Consider the following 22,207-nt stretch of genomic DNA (forward strand, 5'->3'; position numbering starts at 1 on the left):
TTATAGTCTCTGTGCTTTTTGCATTGCTGTCACCTTACCCTGTCTTTCACCCGCTCTCTCAGTCTTGCACATCTCCCTAATTCTTTCAGTTAATCCCACTCTCGGTCTCTCTCTCTTTCTTTGCCCCTATCATTATTCTAAGCGCATCCTCCTGATCTCTCCCCTTTCCCTTCTCACAGCATCCCAAAACAAGGACAAAGTTGTAATCCATTTACTGCACCCCTGTCAACAGATTCCACCCAAACAATCCTAAAAGACTTACAAACAGGCCTAGGTACTATCAAGGGAAGGGGAGGAAAGAAGAAGCAGAATACACAAGGGAAGACAAGTGAGAGCCATAGAAAAAGAGAGAAGAAAGAGGGGAGCATGTGAGGGGAGTGATGGAGATGAGGCAGCAGACGGAGGGAACTTGTGTCACAGTGATTTGAGTCTTTGTCACGCAGGTGGCGCCCAGGGGTTCCCTCAGCCTGGGCAGAGAGACAAACTGGGGCCCATGTAAACCTTAAAGAGGATTAACCCTGCCGGAGCGCTTTAATGAGACCTGAAAGTGCGGGGCACCGGAGAGCCCCACTGATTGAGCCGCACTCGAGTCAGCTCCCAGCGGCCCGCCAGCCCAGTGGCCCAGCAGCGCTGCTGTAGCCCCGTGGCCTACAGCTGCCGGCTCACACTGAGCCACATCAAAGAATCCTGTCTGGGAGAACCCTGAGTTGGGAGGAAGGAGTAGGGGATGGGCATGAGGGAGGTGGAGAGTATGAGCGAAGGAGAGTTGGGAGGAGGAGGATGCCTGGATGGAGGAATCCCTTATCTCCTCCTGAGAGGATGCTGCTCTGTGGTGCGAGATTGTCTAGAGCTGCCACCTGTCCCAGGCATCTTTGAAGGCAAAACTACAGCCTGTGATGGGCCTGACCTCCTTGAGCTCCCATTCTTTTATGTCTCTCTTCATTTTCTGCTTTGTTACACCCCCCTCCTCCATCTTCTCCACTCTCCCTGGCTCTCGTCTCTTTTTCTTGCCCCTCCGTCTCACTTGTACCCTCAGACTCAGCCCTGATTCTCCTCCTGTTTCTCTTTTCCCTGGTGATATCTTACATTTCACCAGAAACATTTTAATTATATTGTGTTCATCAGCCTCCTCTTTGTGTAGAACAACTTGTGAGTGTCCGGAGACAAGAGCAAGATATGTTGTTGGCTGAAGGGCTGAGGGGCTGCTTATCTTTGCCACTATGTGAGAGGGATGGAAATACAAAAGGGAGGAATTAGATTTGGATATACAGGAAACAAACATGTAGAAAGACATGAAATAACTGATTCTCCCACAGCACACAGAGGTGATTATCCTATTGGAGACTACAGGGTAAGTAAAGAGGGAAGAAAAAGCTCAAGACATTGTGGCTTTAACCATCGAGCTGAAGACAAGGCCCTGTGAGCATTCAGTCTTCTTGTTTTTAGTGTTTAGTGTTTAATGTTATTGTTACCAGGACGCCTGTGCAGTTTGCTGCACTTCATTCTCATTTGGGATGGACAATATACGGCAAATCTTTGTTTTAAGCCTTCACGACGTCAGCAAAGTGCTATTGTTCCAACGCGCGTCTGCGACTTGACTGATTAACCAATATCATTTGAAAAGGAGTAAAACACACTGACAGATGTTGCTACAATGATACCAAGAAATGCTGACTTCTCTTCTTTGAACATCTTAAGTTCTCTGGAAATTCTTCTTAAGCCCTTTCAAATTTAATCTTGTCATTGTTAATAAGAGCTGCCGTTACTCGGAGATATTCGGTTCACACGCACCAGCTTTGTGGTAAGAGCACCACATGACCTTAACCGTATGCATTCGAGAAGCACTTTAGACTCAGTTTAACCCCCTTAAATCATCAAGCACTACATGCATGTGAGAATATGGCCTATCTTACAGCATGAGATGCCTCTAATAAGCTGTATAAAAGGGGATCATCTGATTATCCCTGGTGTGCTGGACCAAGGGGCCACAGCAGAGCATAGGCCGATGTTTTTCTTTCTTGATGAAAGGAGGTGGATGGAAGGGATCCCTCTGAATTGCCTGCAGTGTGCCCCAGGCTTCTCTGTGCCGGCACACCGCTGGGGGACTACACCGTGCCACCACACTCAAAAAGCCAATATTGAAACAATCACAAAGACAAACAGTTACCCTTGAAACAGACACGTGTCTTCTCACCCCAGGCTCTTCTCTTTACTCCCCTAGTTCTTTGGGGGAGGGTGTTTGAACCTGTATCCCAGCTAGTACTTTCACACTGAAACCAACAAGAGGCCTCAAAGTTTGTTCTTTGAGCTCAATTTCAAAAGAGCCTCGCTTGTAACTTTTTTCCTACAAAAAACACACACACACACACACACACGTTGTAATTGGTCTTTCTTGCTCTGTTTGCTGAGAGACATGTGGAAAGGTCCATATAAACTGAATGACAAAGCACTGTAATTAACTGTAGTCCAGGGCTATTGTTGTGCAGATCACGTTCATTTGGTGACAGCAAGCTCATTCAGTTCAGTGGTCAGCTGCATTTTGATATTGAGGCAGACAGACTGACGCCGGTGCAGCGACTGGCCTGCTACGACCCAGTAGACCTGAGATCAGCATTGTATAGCATTTTAGAGTTTAACCCCCATGACTGGACACTGACCACCACACCATAAAACCGAGATGGGTTTTACAAGATAGATCAGTGTTCTCACTGGCTTTCCTAGAACGGGGGGTGAGTATGATCCAGGTAGCAGTCACTTTCGGCCAGGCTCACAGCCTTACTGTGATACATGTAAAGGAATTCTTCAACGAAGAGATTCGTACCACCTCTGCCTCTAGCTTAGCAGGCTTGGTTTCTGAGATCAGTCAAGGACAGCAAGGCTTTAGGTGTGGGGATTACGCCCTGGCAGTCAGATCTAGGCTAGATTTTTTAAAGGAGCTAACGCAAAGACTATTGTACTGATAGTCGGGAGACACAATCAATGTGTCTGCTCTACTCCTATCAGTGACCTCCTGCATCACAGATACAGTGCAGTCGTAAAACTTATGTCACTTCAGTGCCAGAATACTTTGAATTGCCTGAAACGCTTTGCAGATTTACTTTCTTCTGGCTGCGTCCCTTTCACCAAATGTTCTTGGGGGTTTTTTTCAGTGCAGTTTTAACGTTTGCAAGAAAGCAATTGAAAAAGATATGATTCAAGTCCCTCCATGGATGTGTTTAGTCTGGCAAGTGTTTTAGAGAGAGACACTTTAAAGAACCTCAGAGGAAGCAGAGATGCTTCACCAGCAAGTGGTTCACTGTTGCTGTAGGACCACTGACCGGCTAATCAGTGTACAATATAAACAGATGTCAGTGCCACGCATCCCATTCACACTTCTACACAATTAGGATCTTAAAAAAAAAGACTTCTCCCTCATTAATCCCCATCTCAATCCTTTCTTCTTATCCCACAGCAAAGCTCTATGTATTAGTGTTGTGGTAAGCAGGATATGGACTCTTATCCAGTGTTTGCCCAAGAAAAGCAGCTAAGACTCAGGCATCACCACGATTAGCTAATGCTGACAATAGGGGCAATGTTTCCTTAGTGCCTCCTCTTTTCTGCAATGAAGTGGGTGTAAAAAAAAAAAATCACAGAGTAAACACAGTCTTAGGCCACGGACATAAGAGAAGTGGGAGATCACAAGTCTGGGTGAATAGCAGAGATTTACCCAGAGCACAGACCCCTGAAGATAAACCCCTCTTTCTATCTCCTCATTGTTCAACTCCCACGCCTCCCAGAGCTTCTCCACCACATCAACGACCCAGCAGCCAGGTGTGGGGAGGCTGCAGGTGCCATCTCATTTAGGCACATTAAGCAGTGACACACACCAGCGCTAAGAGTAATCGGATTTACCTGGCTGTTTGCTGCATGCCGTGGTGCGCTGTGCAAGCACAGCACAAAGGCTTAGGGCCCCCTCTCCATCACAAACACACACACAGACACACGCGCGCACACCTGGGATGAATTTAGGAGGTGACAAAGCCCTCATAGAGAGGGACTGCCGCTGCTGCAATAAGTGTGTGTGTAAAATGTGTGCGCTTACATGTGTATGTTGAGCCAGAAACCAGAACAGGAGCCAGCGCCTTTTTACATCTTGTGCGACAGACGCTACAGGCTTCTTGTTCAAAGCCACTGAACGAAGGAGGGGGGGGAGTGTTTTAGGGGAACCCTTTCGTTCTGCTGACCCTCAGACCGCTGGGGCTCATGGGGACTGAGCTCTGGTGCTGGGTTCAATCAGACAGAATGGGACCACTGCCTTTAGGGACACCCCCATGTCCTCAACACCTGGGGCCAGGAGGAGGTGTTTTACACAGCAGGGCTCTCATCTCAGATCATAAGTCTTCGTGAGCAGAGCCGGAATCAGAGGACTGACATAGAAGATAAATGAAAAACACTAGAAGCCATTCGGACCTCTTTTTATTAAGTCACAATTTGTGTTTGTTTCTCTATAAACCACTCAACTTGTTATGTCAATTTTTAATCAATTATTTTAATAAGAATTATAATTATAATAAGTATTATTATTAATAAGCATGTCAATTACAGTTTCTCAGAGTCCAAATTAAGATCTTTTGTCTAGCTGATACTTCCCAATCATATCAAAAAGAGAAAAGTGGCAAACTATCACATTTAATAACCTGCAACTGGTGAATGTTTGGGGTTTTTTTGCTCAGTGCATTAAACACAGTTGTTTTATTGCTATAGATTTGCTTTTCATAGACCTTTATAGCTAAATGTAAAAGAAGCAGGGCAGAAAGAGCCTCAAAACTATGTGCATCATGCCGACGTTTTCTCAGCAAGCATCACTGTGCTCTGCTCTGCGCTGCTTCGTGTGATTGCAGTCTTCCAGCCTCTTCAATCCCAGAGCACAAAGAAAGCCTCTTGAAGCTCCGCGGCCCCTTTGACTTTTCCTGCTGCGTTTGAACTCTCCATTTCAGACTGTGACTTTTCCACATGACCCTAAGTCTGAGAGTGACCCCCCTCTCCCCACTCCTACCCCAAAGCTTTAGTGGTCTGGAACCACCAGAGCTCCTTCACACATACCCACACATATACATGAAATGAGAAGTGGCAGTGTTGCTGAGTTAGGTCAGGATGTAATGGGCAGTAATGTTCTGCCCTCCAGGGTCCTGTCCACAGCACCATTACCTGGTTTTAAGTAACCTTTCCCGTTAAGAGGCACCTTGGTGACTCCCAGGCACCCAAGCACAAGGGAGCAGTAACTAATGAAGTGGCTGAATAAATAGAGTTACAGTATAGGGTTGGGGTCCACTGGACTTTTCATTACTGCCACTGGATTAAAATCACTCTCCAACTCTGCCCCAATTCAGAGCCAATTTAACCAAACCAAACAAGCTATCACATCAAATTCTTGTCTGCAGACTAACTCCTGGCTACCATGGCTGCTAAATTAACCTCTCAATCAACCTTTTACTCCCCAATCATCTATCTCCTGTTCTTTCTTTCCACATACACACACAGCTTCACTTTCATCTAACTTACTACTGTCTATCTCACTTTTTTTTTTCTTCAAATTATCAGTAATTCACTGAAGCCACAGTTCTCCCTTCACCTCAATCTCTCAAGCTTCATCTCCATTAGTCCCCCTCACCCTCCAAGACCCCCCCCCCCACCCTGACTTTCTCTCACAATGTTTCTGAGTCCCTGGGAGAGAGAGAGGGGTAGACTAGGGGGTGGTGAGGTTTGACTCGGCACTGCTTTGGGGCTTTGAAGTGTGTGTTGATGAGAGAAAGTGGAGTACTATGCTCAGACAGGCCCCTAATGAGGGAATTAAGAAGCTACGCTGGCCGTTCCCCATACTAACTTCCCAGGCACAAAACAAGACAAGTGTGCGTGCATGTGTTCACAAATGTGTGTGTAGAGGCAGGGGCAAGTGCAAGAGAGGCTAATCTGTCAGATTTAATCAAGCATCTGGCAGTCCTGCCTCTCACCTACAGTGGAGACAAACTTGGGCTCAGTGTTTTGGGTGCTACAGTACAATCATGTCCTTGAGCTGTGTAGTTTCTTCACTTAAAAAAAATCCATAAGTTTACACTTTAAAATAAGCAACTTTTATGTGGCTACATGACTTACGATAGTGTGGGTCCAGGTAGCCATTGCGAGGGTCCATTGCAAACAGGGTGCCTCTGTACGGCAACGTGTGGTCAGCCAGGTGGGGCAGGGAACCATGCAGCTCCTTTTTCAGCAAAGATGGCCGTTCGTCTGTGGAGGTGGAGGGCTCCTCACTCACGCTCCTGTCAGGGGCACCAGGGGTCGGGGCCTGAGAGCTGATAGCATTGCGCCTCTCACGATGGTAAGGTGTACCTGAACTCTCGTCCTCTGCAAGAGCAGAACGATAGAAAGAGAGAAGGATAACTGTATGTTAGAACAGTTAGAAAGATTTATTATTATATCGGAATAAAACTGTGGTTGTATCTCATGCGTATTCCCAATCTCTCGCTCTGTCTCTCTCAAACACACAGCTGAACATATGCATGTTCTAAACCCCAACATACACAGGAGGAAGGTTGTTCATGTCGAGAGAGTTGGAGATCAGCTTTTAAACTGATACCTACGAGGATTATGCAGCCCTAGATGTGGGAGTTTAGAGGCAAATAGTGTTGAGCAAAAAACCATGGATTAAAAAATTCCAAACTCTTCACTTTACTTACCAAAAATCTGCTCTGCTTCTCCTTTTTTATTAAGAATGGATGCAACATGGGCTTTCATCCAGCATTATAAACCTGCTATTAACCAACGTCTGTTCTCAAACTAAATATTTAGCTCTCAGACTGAGGGCAAAAGTAGGAGGCAAAAAGAGAGAGTGAGCCTGTAAAGCTTCTTTGCATGGTGGATAAAGGAGATAATTGTGGAGTTGAGTTCAATGGGTGAACTGACCCTTGACCTTTGGACTGACCTCTGAACTGGCATGTATAAGGGTCACCTAGTCTCCTAACCCAGTATGAATCTTTTGTCTACTATAATACTATGTAGGCTAACTCAGAAATGTAAATTTATATTTACAGCAAAACTATTTTATTAAACATGTTAAACCTTTAAATAATACCTGAGCTTGTTTCTTGTTTCGTGTTGAATTAATAGGAGAATTCATACACGTGTCAGCTGATTAGAGCTAGATGCTGTACATGACACATTCATAAATGTGGTATAAATGTGTATACCAAGTCTGTTCTCTTCTCTATTCAGGCCCTGTTGAGAGGGCTGGTCATCAGTACAGGCCAGTGCTCGTTCTTGCATAATGCCGCACACTGAGAACCTGGCAAAATGCTGCTGTGCTGGCGCCAGAGGTACTGCAGCATTAGCAGCCTAGCGGTGTAAGACTCCCCCACTATGTGCTGCAACCTAACAGCATCCAACTGCTAATTCAGAACAGAGGAGAGGGCCAGATTAAAGAGCACTACCTTAAGCACTGTAGAGGACCGCCATAATGCTGTACCACTTCACAGAAGAAGAGAAGCGATCAGAAAGGGGGTGGTTAAGAGAGAGAAACAGTGAGGTAGGATGAGATAGAGAGAGGCGAACAGAGAGCAGGAAGAACCCACGGGTTGCGTTTTTATTTCCCTCACTCTCCCACATCCATTACCTGCATTCAGACCAGCTGTGCCCCTGTGCAGGACTGGCAGAAAAATCAAGAATTCTTAACGCGCATCCGGCTGCCAGAGAGGCAAGCCTCATCCGCAGGAAATGACAGTGTCAGTTATGATATAAGTATTTAATCCTATACTGCACAGCCAGTGATCTTATTAAGGGAATAATGGCACTTATACAGTTAAAGCTGGATTAATAGGTCTGCTCTTGCAAAGCGCAATATTAACATAAAGGGATTTCGGAATTGGGTTCATCTCCTGACATGGATTGAAAGAAGTCAAGGCTGTAAAATATGCTGGGAGCAAGCAGTGCTAAGGGTAGAGCATGTAGCTGTGTGTAGCACAGGCTTCTCTCCGCTCTTTCATGTCCAGAAAATCTAGCATTACATCTGGGAAAGTAAAACTGATCTGCATATTTATGAGCTCAATTTCTTGCTTTCATACAGATACAGTATTTAATGTTTTATAAATAGATCCACTAGGGCCTTAGATAGTTCAGCAGCTAGGAGGCCACTAGGCACTTGAACTGGCCTAAAACATATTCTGCTAAAATTGTGAGAAACTTCAACTTCAGCTCAATTCAGAAAATATACTTTCATTACTATTTTCTCCATAGTTTAATTTGTCTTGTTCACTCTCTTTCACATCTTTCTTGTTCTTGTCCTTTCTGTTTTATTTCTGTCCCCAGTGATCCCCACTACTATTCACATATGTCTCTCTCCTCCAAGGGAGGTCAAGCGACTAATAGTTCAATCACAGCAGTGTCACAGTCCCACCATCCCCCTTTAGTCACCAAGCTCACAGGGGGGTTCATCATTCTACCATGTACCACCTTAAGGGGCTTCATTACTTCATTTCATAGCACCTTAAATGGTTAAACAAACACTCCACAGCACAAGGGTCAATTGACTCAGAGCGGTGGAAAAAAACAGAAGTCTAAAGTAAAGATTTTCTACCTGCTGGTGGAAACTTTTTGTATTCTTATAGCACGTCAAGTATCTGTCAAAACTGGGCTAATGAAGACAGAGCAAACTCAGGTAAACACATGCAACTTTGAAAAGTTCAACCTCGCAACACTTCTCTAACTCTGACCATCCGCCCAACAGACCCTTTCCCTTTTTCCCTCCCTCATTTTTCATTCCTCTTTTATTCCCCTCTCTTTTCCCATGGTTGCCGCATCCAGTCCTCTACCAGTTTGTAGGTCTATTCAGCCCAACACAAAAGCAGCAGGCCGGTCCTCTGTGGACCAGAGGAAAGCATGCCTCTGAAAAAACAGAAAAAAGAACTATCCCGCTCTCTCTCTATGGTGATTGAATTTCTTAACATCTTTTCAAAAAGCGCTTAAATGCCTGGAGGCGAGAGGAAGAAACAAGCTAATGGTGGATGGGGAGCACTGAACAAATTTCAGAGCCCTTTCCTGCTCGCGTTTGAGGTTGAAAGCGAGCTCCTGCCTTTCAAGTTTCAAAGTCCTCCTTCCTCCCGCAGTGTCACTGAAGGATTTGAAAAGAAGGTAATTGTGCTCACTGCCGTCCTGATCAGAGCACACGCCCCAGCTCTAGTATTTCAGGAGCTTTCTCTGCCACTATAATGGTACCTGGTGCTCCATTCCTGCATTCTTCCTCCCTTACTTCTCTTTCTCCTCTCTCACTCTCCAACTCCCAACAAATGCACTCTCTCTTGCTCTCCCTCACTTGCTTTCTATCCATCTTTCACCCCCAGCAAGCCACTCATTAAATCCTAAAGCCCAGGTTTCTCCCTTTTTTCCCCTTGTCTGAGGTCCCTATTGTAAAACTCTGGTTCGAATACCTTCAGAGAAAACCCTATGCATGGCCTTTAATGCGGCAGTATAAAAGAGAGTGTGGATGCAGTGACAAAATGAAATTTTAAAAGAGATAATGAGATATGGAGTGGGGCCAGTTCCTCTGAGAGTTGGGCTCTGGGACAAGGGGGGCTAAAGTTAAGGGTGCCCAGCCAATTGAAAGAAATGAAAAGAGAAACAAAAACCCTTGGCTTGTTGTGTTTTAAGGTATTTTCTAGAGGCAGAGGTTAAGAACAAGGATTGCTGTTTCTCCACATGCCAATCTGTCCTTTCTCAAGCATCTGATTTGCCCTCCAGCCTGAACTCAGTCAGATAGTCTCTAAAGCTGGGGCATGTATGTTTCATAGGTTCACAAAGGGCCATTGCACATTGCCACGATTTCCCCCCGTTACCGCCTTTCCTAAAAGCCTAAAACATCAGAGGAGGTGTTGTTGCACCTCTGAGCCAAAGCCAGACATAAGCTGTGTTCCACCTTCGAACTTCTCAAAGCACTGTTGTCAGTGGCACAAACAGGTTTTGGCTAGGGAGCACATGCAGAGTGAACAAGGAGGAGAGGAGTGGAGGACATACAGTGAAATCACAAAACACTTCTTCAAAGCTCCTCTCCTCCTGTGCAGTAATCTCTTGCTCCTTTTTTTTTTTTTTCTTCTTTCTGTTGCAAATCAACTCCCAGGAAAGACTCAAGACTCCCCAATTAACAATGAGAGGGGGAAGAAAAATTCCAGCAGCTGGCTAGAGTTTAATAAGAGCACCTCTCCAAGCGGCTTAGGCTTATGTACCTGATTCACCGGCCCTGGCATTGGCGCTATAGACAGAGGGAATCATTCACGATTAGCGTATACTGAAAGAAGAGGGAGAGTGAGACCGCTCAAACTCCTCCAAGCCCAACACAACAAGAGCGTAGGGGATTACTGCAATTGTATGAGATATTTTTCTGATCAACTTCTTGGCTTAAGCATCACAAGGAGCTTGGTGCCTTCCCCAAAACAGAGTTCAGTTTTGCATTATGTGAAGGTTACTGAATTCTAATAGGGCCTCTTGTATAAGGGTGACATTTGAGAAACTCCTGGACAAACAAATCTTCTAAATGTTAAAAGGCAGAATCAGGTCATTACCCTACTATCTGCGTGCAGAATAGTTAGCAATTCCCAGTCAAAATATCTGTCAGAGCTCTGGAGAGCTTCAACAAACATAAAGTTCACTCACTCTAACTTTGTGCTCATATTTGATTCTGTCTCTCCAGAGCGAATCCATGGTTGTACATTATTTAACCATCAGCATGTAACTGATGTTTGGATGAACTGCAGAGAGGCACGGGCAGGTCAGGATGTTCCCTCTCCTGGTTAACAGTCTATTGTCAGCTGCTGATTTCCCAAACAGTGCCCACAAATGCCCTCTTCAATATTCATCTAAGCAAATTCGACGACTCCCACATCTCAATTTGGCTCTCGGCAGCCCACGCCCCAACCCCCTGCTCCACGGCCCAGCTTGTTCTCTGTGCCGCCGGGGGTCTGCTGGGACGCACCCAGAGCTCAGCATCTCACAGTCCCAGTCTCCAGGCCCCGGGGCTAGGGAGGGGCAAATCAAAGCTTGCTTGGCTCCTTCCTTCTTTCTTGCACTCACCTCAAATCAGCCTCACAGCAGGGGTATGTCATGCCAAGCCGCTGGCTCCCCCCAGCTACCCCTTATTCACCCATTAGGGGCACAGGCCCACCATAGAGCAGCCCGAAACCCCACTACCATTTCATCAGGGCCACATTGTGCGGAAGCAATGAGCATTGCAGTGAAAGAGCTGAAAGCCCTGACTGAAATGCACACTGATGCATTTCTGACCATGGATAGTTATGGCTTTTAAGGGTTTTCACTCAAAGGGCACCTTGGCCTGAATTCTTTGAGGAATCAAACACCAAGAGATGCATTTGATCAAGGCTTCAAAGTAAAAACTGCCATTTAGTGCTCTGATTGGCTTATACACTGTATTAGCATTGCTTCAGATAGTCACAAGCCAGCTATGATCAGCCGTAACCTGTTAGTTACTTTCACTGTCCTCTGTAAGAATATAACGTGATTGAGTGCTAGGGCAGACGAGGGCAGAATTATGTCCATTTGGGAAAGTGGGTCTTTTAGGGCAAATCTAGGCACACTGCCCACCAGACCAGAGTGGGCCAGCTTTCCACTGGGTCTCAGCATTGGAATCCCATTTCTGACCCAGAATGATCCCGACCAAGTCTGTGGCACTCAGATTAGGAACAGCTTGCCAAAAGAAATGGATACCCAGCCAAAGCAAAGAAACCCTGAGCCAATAGTTGGGATAAAATAGGAAAAATAATACAGTAATTTCAAGCACATCAAACACAATTAAAATGCCACTGTAGATGTTTTCCACCTTTCAGTTTAGAACAATATCATAAAATACTTTCACTTCATTTTCAGTAGTTCAAAAGGTATGGCCCTGTTTTTTGTTTGGGTAAAAATGCACATTTACACTGTCCATATACATACAATTACACTGCATAACAGTATCCTCGGCTGAGGCATGGAGGCCCACATTAAGATAGTTAGGCACCACTTACAAGGAGCTGGATAATTAGACACTTCAAAGGCACCTGCCCGACATCCCAGAGGGGGCAGGGATCCCCGCCCTGTTTAAAAGCATGTTAACTCCTATCTGAGGCTAGCAGGCTAATTTAACTTTTGACATTTGATATCTAAGGAATGAGAGGGATCAGCCATTTAGCTGGAACAGGATTACCCGCCTGCTCACCCCCCAACAGCCCTCCTTCTCCTCTCCCTCTCGCTCCCCTTCAACCCCAAAAAACCTCTCTCCCAGTCAGGCCGGATTCATTAATTTTCCTGCTGCTAAGCACTTTATCAATGACTGGTGTACGTCTGAGTCCAGAGCGGACCCTCTCTCCCTCTCACTTCTGTGGTGATTAGCCTTGTGGATGTTCTGATCTGTCTAATTCACTGCCTGCTCTGTTGCTGCTGATCTGTACCTGCTATGCAGCTCAGTAAACAGAGATTAAACTGTTTCAAGAGCCACGTTTAAAATGATTACGTCTAAGAGCTGGAACATGTTTTCTGTGGAGAACTATGTGCAAGCTCATATGGGATGAGTGCGCTCTGCCCACAACAGTCAATGTGTCCCTTTTTACATGAGCCGTCGTTCCTGTTACTACTCTGCAACACTGCAGTGGGCGCTATAGGCCGGTCTACAGCTGCACGTAGGAAGTTTCTGTAGAAGAAGACAAAGCAGGCAAAGCCAAAGAGAGAGTATGATAATATTTGAGCCAAAAAAGTGAAAATGTTCTGTGTACTGTTCTCTGTCCAAATTACACATTATTTCTGTATTTAAACACTGTACACCACATGTTTTTTTATTTGCTTTACAAATACTCTGGTTATCTACTTATTGTGAAGTTTTGAAAGGAGGTTGAGAACGAAATGCTATTGTGAGAGTTGGGTTTCCCCCCGACCGGTGAGACAGTCGCCAATTAACCTCACACTAGTGAGAGTTTCAAAAAGCGAAAGCAAACCAGACTGGAAACACAGGTCAGGTGCAAGCAGGGAAATTTCTTCCTTCTAATGTTATTCGGTGTAAAGTGCATTGACTTCCAACAGAAACTCCGTCCCAATATACTGAGATATAGTCAGCCAACTTTGACATATCACATGTTGAAAGGGGCTGGGAGTTAATTTGCATCCATAACTCTACATTAGTCTCAGTCTAATGCCTCCTGCTAAATGTCTACATTACAGGTTGAATCAGGGGCTACACATGAGTGTGACAGATCTAGGTTAAATGAACAGCATGGCTGGCCTTTGATGCTGCAGCTGGTAATGCTTACAGTTCTAACCCGTCACATTTGGACATAAGGCCTTTTTACACAGGATATACATAACAATTTGAATTCCAAACTACAGGCCAAATGCCGCGCAATAACATAATGAACTGATTCCTTCAGTGTGTTCCTACAACAAGGGTCTGTTCTGCACACACGTTTAAGTTACCCTGTGCTAAAAATATCTAATAGAAACAGGTTTGCCTTTACAGCTTGACACATTAATTATTTAAACTAACATTTGCCCATTTTCCACATCACTTTTCCATCAAAGCTTCACAAAGAATCCTTTATAACTGATCAGTCATCATTATTCGCCTTGTAATGCTATTATTACTATGGCTGAGAGTTGGATGGTGTTTGCTACAAAGTCCCAGACCTGAACCTCACCTGTCACCAGCATGCGATATGAATGAGAGTTCCTCTTGATAAACAGTGTGTAATTCACCCCTCTCCCCTTAAAATACAGGTGAGACTTGGACCCCTTCATTACAGTGTCTGCAGCAGGCAGGGAAAGCCATGCAGATTAGAGGATCTGACATGTTGGCCAAACAGACTAAATCACTGTCTGCTGGAAATGGGCTGGAGGTGGGAGGCAAGTAGGTGAAAGGAAAAGGCACCAGACTTTCTATGCGATAAGATAAATGCCTGCGTAATACAAAAAACAGCACACTGCAGGGTGAAAATTACAGGTCTGGACAATATGTGGGACTAGAGGCTGTAACCGTCACATTATACATATGTAACAAGTTAGATCAGCTAGTATGCATCAACCTTAAGTGTCACTTAGTTCCTGCAGTTCCTAACTCACTCCATAAATAATTTAGGCATGTCCTAGGGAGGACAAAAAGTCAATGGCATAAAATGCCACCATAACAAACAAGCACCGGGGCATGAAACATCCATTCAACAAGCTTAAAAATCTGTTTCCTGCACCACTGGATCTAGAGGTTACATGTCAAAGAGCCATGCTAATGCCTTCGAATCTATTCACATTCAGGTTCTGGGTACATTTTAAGTAAATTTATAGAACTGCTGTCACTGGGACTTTTGGGTACACTAGCATTTAGTGCTATTCACCATTCCAAAAAACAAGACTTCTTATCCATGAGAAGTTTCTAAGTTGTGGAGCATTGGCTCCAGCACATGATGTACAGTATGTAGTTTGACTTATGAAGTTACTACTCTTTACATTCTTCTATCTGTCCACATGTAAAGTAGCCTCCTCTTTCCACCACCTCTCGGTTTCCCTCATTGCATCTCCTGCCTCAACACTATCTGCCCTATCAGTCCATTTTCCTCACTTCCTTTACTCCTTGTGTCTCTCCCCTCCTGTTGCTCTCCTCTCTCAGTAATGAGCTCTCCTCATGTATGACCTCTCCTGTCACTCTCGCCAGTGGAATCCCTCGCTTCTCTAATCTCTGCATTACTTTGCCATTAATCCCACATTCCACACAAGGATGACTGCTGCAGCTCAGCTGACATGTTGCCTTCATAATCGAGTGTCCTTAGCTGAATAAATAGGTGGGATGGAAGGAGAGCAGTGTTTAAAAACATCAAAATAAATAAAATACTTCACCTGTAGAATATGGTGGCCCCTCCCCTCTGCATCCTTTACTTCTTCTGTTTTGCCTATTTACATCCCACCTCATCTATCTCATTCTCACTTTCTGTCTCTCATCCCTCACTCTTCCAGGTCTTCTCCCTGCTTCCACGTATTCCCCAAATCTGCTCAATCTCCCTCCGTCTGCCTCTTATCCCTTTACCTCCCTCTCTCCATCCACTGCGCCCCTCCATCCATCCTTCTACCTTCCTTTCAGAGTTGCAGCGAGACTGCTGGACTCACGCAGCCCCATGCTGAGCTACTCCAGAGCCAAGCCAGAACAAAGAGCCCATTGAGCCGAGAGGAGACATAATGTGGGCCGCCTCTGACAGCACCAAAGATGAAGTCATGAGGTCGCCAAACAGTTAATAATGACAGCCCCTTCCTCCAGCTGCACCAAGCGTGTGTGTACAGTCGTCAAGGAAAGTGGGAGAAAATGAGACATTATGTGCCTGCATTCATGCATGACCAAGTATCTACAGTATGCAACGCGTGTGTACATTTCTTAGAGCATGTGGATGGATAAAAAGCTTTTAAGAGCGTAATGAGATACTTTATGACACTCAAAAATGCGCTCAATCACTTTGTAAATACCACAGAGGAAAAACAAAACCTTCAGAGAATTGCACTTTTAGTTTTTTGGCTTCTCTCCAGCTGCATTGAACAACACCCTTACCACCACTCCCCCCCACACACACACCTCCCACCCCCCTCCCTTTTTTCTTATTGGAGTCTGTCTGGCGCAAAGTCTGACATGAGACACATCTCCCCAGGACTGGAGCTGTCGCTGCGAGGCCCACACTCCGAACATCATTAGACTCACAGCTTCAGGTGAGATCAGGCAGGGTAGGAAAGACGGAGAGAGGTGCGTGTGTTTGTCTCTGCACAAAAGCATGCATGTGAGAGATTCAGTTCAAGCATTAATCTCAATGCCACTGCACGGCCATGGCCTATTAAAATACCTTTACAGGACCACTTGCTTGTCAGCCTCAGGGCTGAGTTGTGCTGAGGACAAGGGGGAGGAGGAGGCGGGGGAGAGAATGGTGAAAGACAGCTATGCAATTGATTAACATTAGAAGGACTTGCTCAAGTTCAAATTGCATGGCGCCTCCGCTGTAAGCTACAGACATTTGTTTCCCCGCAAGTAGAATGTTTCTTTCAAACACTGTCTCAGCTACACATCTGAGTTCAATTCTCCGCATGCCCCCTCTCTGAAAATCAATTCCTCCTCTTCTCCTCTGCTCTTTTCCTCCAGCTCTGTGAACAGACCAGGGCGAGGGGATTACACTGTGCCACCCCAGATCCAAGCAACCGACTTATCAGCTGACACCCCCCTGCCATCCAGGAAGAAGAGGTAGAAAAACTGGCCAAGTCGCTCCGGCAGGGATGTGTTTCTGGGCTCTGTCTGCCAATCGTGGCAACTTTTTTCACACTTAAAGCCTGAGCTATTTACGAGAGCCCTGGGAGAATGCATGCGCAGCACCGGAGGGTGGGAAGAATGGAGGGGAGAGAGCTGCTGCTTCTCAACCTCTGCTTCTAATCAATCACCAGAAATCACTGCAATGGTTTATGGCCTTTGATCCTAGCTCCTCTTTCGCACTGCAAGGGAAAGAGTTGGGCGGGAAAGGGGAGGGAGAGCACAGAGAATGATGAGAGTCAAGGCCCAGGGGGTGTGGAGGTCAGGGGATAGAGATTAGGGCATAGGGCCTTTTGCGCTCTCAAACCTAAAAGCATGTCTTGATTTAATCCAGTGAGTTTTGAGCACAGGGCTGCAAGCAGCTTGAAACATACAAGCTGCTTGAATGCAAAAAATAATCAAATATATCTAGACGTAACCTGTATCCATGTGATTTTAGCCTTGCAAACTAAGTTTATGTGTTGTATCCTTAACCAATTAATAACAGTTGTAAAATATTTACATTTTGCTTAATGAAAAGTAAAAATGACACTGATTGGAGTTCCCATTGAATGAGAACTGAAGTGTGGTAAGCAAGCGTGAGCAAACAAAACAGACAGAACCCAGAGAGGAACACAGCACATTACATCCTCCTAGCCAGGTCAGGACACTCCTGCTTTGTTCCTCCTGGCAGGAGGGAGTTCACTGATGCCTACCAACAAATGGGCAGAGTGGTAGAATAATCAACTACTGTTTCCCCACTTTATGGGTTTATGAGTTTATGGGGCCCCTGATCACCCCCTCACATAGAGTGCGATCCGGCATGATCGCAGACCTGGACTGGTTGACTTACTCCAATCCCCCCACACAGGGCAGACTGATTTGTCTTTGTGAGGCTGGTCATTGGTTCAGAGACAAGTCCCTGACCCAGGTCACCTCTGACTCTAAGGCCTTTCAGAGTCTCAGCATGTTAGTGAAAATGACCTCAGGTTTCACTAAGGAGCCTTTGTATTGGGCAGCATGAACTATCACAACATATTAGAATTAAACATCTGTGCTTGACTTGCTACAACAAGTAGGATGAGGACTGACCAAAACCAAACATGCAATTCCACTACAGTGAAGTTCTGGCATCTCCACAGCATGCAAAAGTCTGGAGCCAGTGTCTTATATGTATCCTCCAGCAGTGAAGGAGAAGTGCAGCTCCAGCAGGCAGATCTGAGCAGGCGGATGAGTGCCAGGCAAGAGCGGCCAGGCTGGGCTGGGCAGCTGTGGTTCCCCAAGTACCAGTGAGGCTAAGCTAATCCTGCGCCTCAGGCCCCTGTGCTGTGGCTCTGCCAAAGCGTGTTCCCCTGCTGCTGCAGGAAATTGCCTTCAGTGCAGATGTCCATGAAATGGTTATGGCTCACCAAGCACTGCACCTCTGTGTGCACATCTACTATACTCTACAGGTAAAGTTTATATTTGATACCTATGTTTTCTAAAACTGCACAGTGTACTATCCTTCAAACCATTTTGAGGATAAATTACTATTTTCTTTTATGTAATTCTGCTAATAGAATCCGTTTTTATGTATTATTTATGTACTCTACAGAGGTCTTTTGACACTAAAAGCCAGTTTTCCTGTGTGGGGTTGTGTGTCAGGCTCTATAACGCCTCCTCCATTGTGCTGTTTGACCCATGGGCCAGCCTTAGCTCCCATGAGGTCCCTTATCCCTCCATCAGTCCTCTCTCATTAGCCCCCACAGGCAGAGCCCAGAGCAGGGTAACACAGAGGGGCCCCGTGAAATACATACAGCACAAATACAGATGGAAGAGATCACTTTTGACCAGTTCTGATTCACAAACTAGCACATGACAAATAATCACCAGTGGTTATATTTCTTGCAATTCTCAAATTGTCAAATCCCTGTCAAACTTCCGGGTACTGATTCATTTGTCAGAATTTATCAGGAAACAGTGTTCGGGTGTCCTTCTTCATGTTATGTATTTATCCTTTGTTTTCTACTGTTACACCAAAAATGATCAGATTGCCAAAGCAGCTCATCCTTTAGTGGCTATAAAACAGGGATTAGAAAAGTGAAAAGCAGAGGTGGCAGCATGGGGAGGGAGGAGGAGGAGGAGGGGGCTGGGCAGGACACAGTGGAGAAACAGTTGATTATGAGTCCCATCAAGTGATCAATGATTTCATTAATAAGACGGATCACACGGCTGTCATCGCTGTGACACGGGCTGAGGGATGGTCCGCTCCCAACGCTCCATTTTCCCCATGCCTCCCTCCCTTTCTCCCTTCTCCCTCCCTGTCCTTCCAATATTGCCTCCCTCTGCCAACAACACAGGAACGCCAAGGAAAAAAAAAAAGGGATGGAGCTGGGTGTTGATGGGGGTGGAGGGAGGTTAGTCATGGAGGGGTGGGGGGAGAAAGAAAAGTGAAAATCCATTTTGAAACCCATTTTCAATTAGGGGTCCACAAGCTGTTATCACAGGTGTCCCAGAATGGGGGCCCGTAAGTGAAAATGTCTCCTATCCGTTTCTGAAATGAAACCTTATCTGCGAGGCACAAAGATGGTGGGGACAGCATATCTGTAAATTACTTTCCATCCCTGCTGTTAACGGGAACTTTATTTCTGTCAGATGACATTCCCCTCTATTTACTGTTGATCATTTAAATGGCTGCCTAAAAAGAAGGTGGCCCTCACTCTTCTTCTATCTCACCTCTCTCTCTCTCTGTATCACTCATCCTTCGCCTTCCTTCAGGAGATTTTTTTTTCAAAGCAGTCAAGTGTTCTTTTACTTCTTTAAACACTTTAGCCACACTACCTCCTTTTTTTCTTTTAGGGATTTCTCTGGTAACCTCCACGAAAGGCTAACATTTGTTGCCCTTGTAGGCTTAACTTGCTTGCCCCTGAAACCCTTTTTCTTGCCCTTTTAAGCATGACCATTAAAAGGTCTCCTACTTCATAGACTGGTTTACAAGGGCTCTGTTATGTTAAAACTGCCTTCCCTGACTATTTTCTGAACTGTGTCTATTCTCTTCCCCACTTTTCAAGTTTCATCAAATTACGTACATTAACTCTCTCTCATTCTTCAAATCAGCAGAATCATACAAGTAGAACCAACTAGAAACTTTTCCCTCTTTCTTTAATAAATAACCAACCCTTTAGCCCACAGCTTGTTTTTTATTTGTGTTTTTTATTAACCAATTATCCCATGACAACAGTTTTTATTCAGCCAAGGAGCACGGACACATTTTTTTTTTTTATGCTTGGGACCCAACAAAAGAATCAGGGGACTTTGTGGTCCACCTGCCTGCCGAATGATGGGGGTGGGAGGGGAGAGCACCCCCCAAAGGACCCCTCCTAAAGAGCACCAATCACAGCATTGTTGTGGCACAGTCGGCCCTTTTGAGCTGTCAGTACAAGAGGAGGGGGCACGGAGATGAATGACACACAGGATGACGCCACCATTTAGCCTACCATGTGGGAACGCTCTACCAGGACTCAATAATTGCTCTGAGCCTGCTCTACTTAGACAAAACTTACAGATTAGGGAACAGGGGGGAAAAAACAATTTTACAGTTAAATCTAGACAAAAGTGCAGCTCGCTAATCAGCTATCAACATGTTTGCACGATGATTCAAGTCAAAGCTACACTTCCTGGTTGTAACTTAGCCACCAAGCCAAACTCCACCTGCCCCTCCTACTTCTTTCCCACTTTTCACGACTTATCGTTGCCTGGTGCACCACAAGGTTTCTGCTGTGCTGAGATCAAGGGCCAATACTCTGCTTGATAGGAGGAATATTTCGCCGGGCCTGACTAGGAAGAACTAGTCACTGGGGTCCCACAGCTGCTCACAATTACCTTTTGTTTGGATGGAAGCGGTGGGGCAGGGGCTAAGGGGGTTAAAGTTGAGGTGAGTGTAGGGTTACACCTGATAAGAGGTTATGAGTTCTGGGGGCGACTTGGGAATGCGCTGTAATTATAACCACACAAAGAATGTGTAAGCTATCTTATGATTCCACGAGAGAGACTAGGATCTAAAAGGGACCCTTCTCTGCTGATAAGTATCATACCTCCCCTTCGTCAAGTAAATTATGAGACTACTGTATTTTAGGGAGCGTAACATTGCTTAAAGCTGTAGTGTATCTTGTGACGTGTCACTGCGAGAGACTCCTCTGCAAGGTTTTCAAGACAAACATTATGCTGTTCAGAACTGTAATTACCAGCACATTACAAAAAAAATCCACATTCACAGAGCCAAATTACATCCATGCTTTTTCCACAACAAACTTTTTTTTTCCTTGCAGCCCCTTTAATTAATAAAACAGCGCTGGCCATCTGGGAATGAGTAAGAGTGAGAGTGTTCCCAAGATGCTTCAGAATGCATTACCTTACCCAATCCCTGTGATAACTCCCATATGGGGAGCAGTTTCAGCAACTTATTTACCCTTTCCTGCACTGTTTGTCTCCTGTTCACATTTAGGATTATCACGTTTGACATCAGCAGATTCAAACTCTCTATCAGGCCACCAGTTCCAGCTACTAGAGCCAACCCTCCATACCCAAAACCTTCCAAATCCTCTCACTGCTAATGAGCACAGCTGCAGCTTAGACCGTGGTGATCTCAACTCTGGTTTTGTTATGACTTAAGCTTGATGCTCCAAGGCTTCCAGTGCAAAAAAAAGGCCTTGTAGCATCAGAAATGAGAATGAAAGGCTGAATGACGACAGGCCTAATGAACTGTAAGCCCCACACCGCTTTTAATAGCATGTGTTGAAGAGATTGCTATGTAAACATGACAAAGTTTTGCTACCAGTGCTTATTGTGCGTGACTCGCTGTGAGCCATGAGAACAAGAGGAAAGTAAACAGTCATAGCCAAAACACTGTACGTGTAAATTTGAGGGGAGTAAGACAATTTCCTCATAAAGTAATGAAAGCATGGGTGCAAAGACATTCTTTGGTCCCCAGTAGATCCAAAGCTCAATTATGTTGAGAGATGGCAGGTGATGTATTGTAGCCACATCTCAAGTTCACCGAGGTCTGGAAAGCATCAAGGGATGCTTGACAGTGAGATGTTGTTACCCTTGGTGACAAAATTTAGAACAGAAATAGAGGAAACTTATGGTTCAATGGCATATTTATCCACAAGTTAGGGACATATTTGAATAACAGAATAACAAATGAGCCTTCAGAGAAAACTTTATTTTTTCACTTTAACAATCCTGACATTATGTTATAGCTAGATATAGATATAAGTCTCCATAAAATGTATTTTTTAATTATGTTAAGTTAAGTTTGTATATTTTATATTTTTATACCATATTTCTCTTACCAGGTTTATTTTTAACTGTCTATGGTAAAAAAGTATTTACATAATAATAACACCTATGATTTCTCTTCATCCAGTCTCCTGGTGGCACCATATTACTGCATGGCTTTTTGTCCCATGCTCCTCTTTACAACTAGTAAACCGACTAATGGCTCAATCTCCTGAACTGGGTGTGTTCCAAAAATACCAAACTGATATTTACATTAAACAGCAGCTGAGCGTGCATTTAGAGGTTGAACATACCGTTTGACGTGGTGCTAGAAGCCACCGCCTTCTCACTGACGTCATTGCGTGCTGATGAGCCCTTGGTTGCCACAATGGTCTCCACCTTCTTCTTCTTCTCAGCTGCTGAAGTGGCCTGGGAGTGGGTTTCCATAGCGATTGTTCATTCCTCAACACCTCATGGAGACGGGATAACTGGCGGAAATGAAGAGGAAGCTACGTAAGACACAAATGCAAAGGAGATAACACGAGATGAGTCTATCCACAAGCACAACCCGATTTAATTTACTTTCAACCTGCTGTGGCTGGATATCCAAACCTTAAAAAATAGTTCGCCTTATTTTCAACT

At 45.0% G+C, this 22,207-nt stretch overlaps 1 protein-coding gene across 1 annotated transcript in view; it reads right to left on the bottom strand.

The window, feature by feature from the left end:
- gli3 (GLI family zinc finger 3) overlaps positions 1–22,207 on the bottom strand; it is an 83,991-nt gene that overhangs the window by 45,980 nt on the left and 15,804 nt on the right. Inside the window, exons 2-3 of the mRNA XM_026362756.1 lie at positions 21,880–22,053; positions 6,133–6,378 (exon numbers count right to left, since the gene is read on the bottom strand). Coding sequence (XP_026218541.1) covers positions 6,133–6,378; positions 21,880–22,012 — 379 coding nt within the window. The 5' untranslated portion in view covers positions 22,013–22,053. The remainder of the gene's footprint in view (positions 1–6,132; positions 6,379–21,879; positions 22,054–22,207) is intronic.

This window comes from Anabas testudineus, chromosome 2, assembly GCF_900324465.2.
Source record: "Anabas testudineus chromosome 2, fAnaTes1.2, whole genome shotgun sequence".
In the NCBI taxonomy this organism is placed as follows: Eukaryota; Metazoa; Chordata; class Actinopteri; order Anabantiformes; family Anabantidae; genus Anabas; species Anabas testudineus.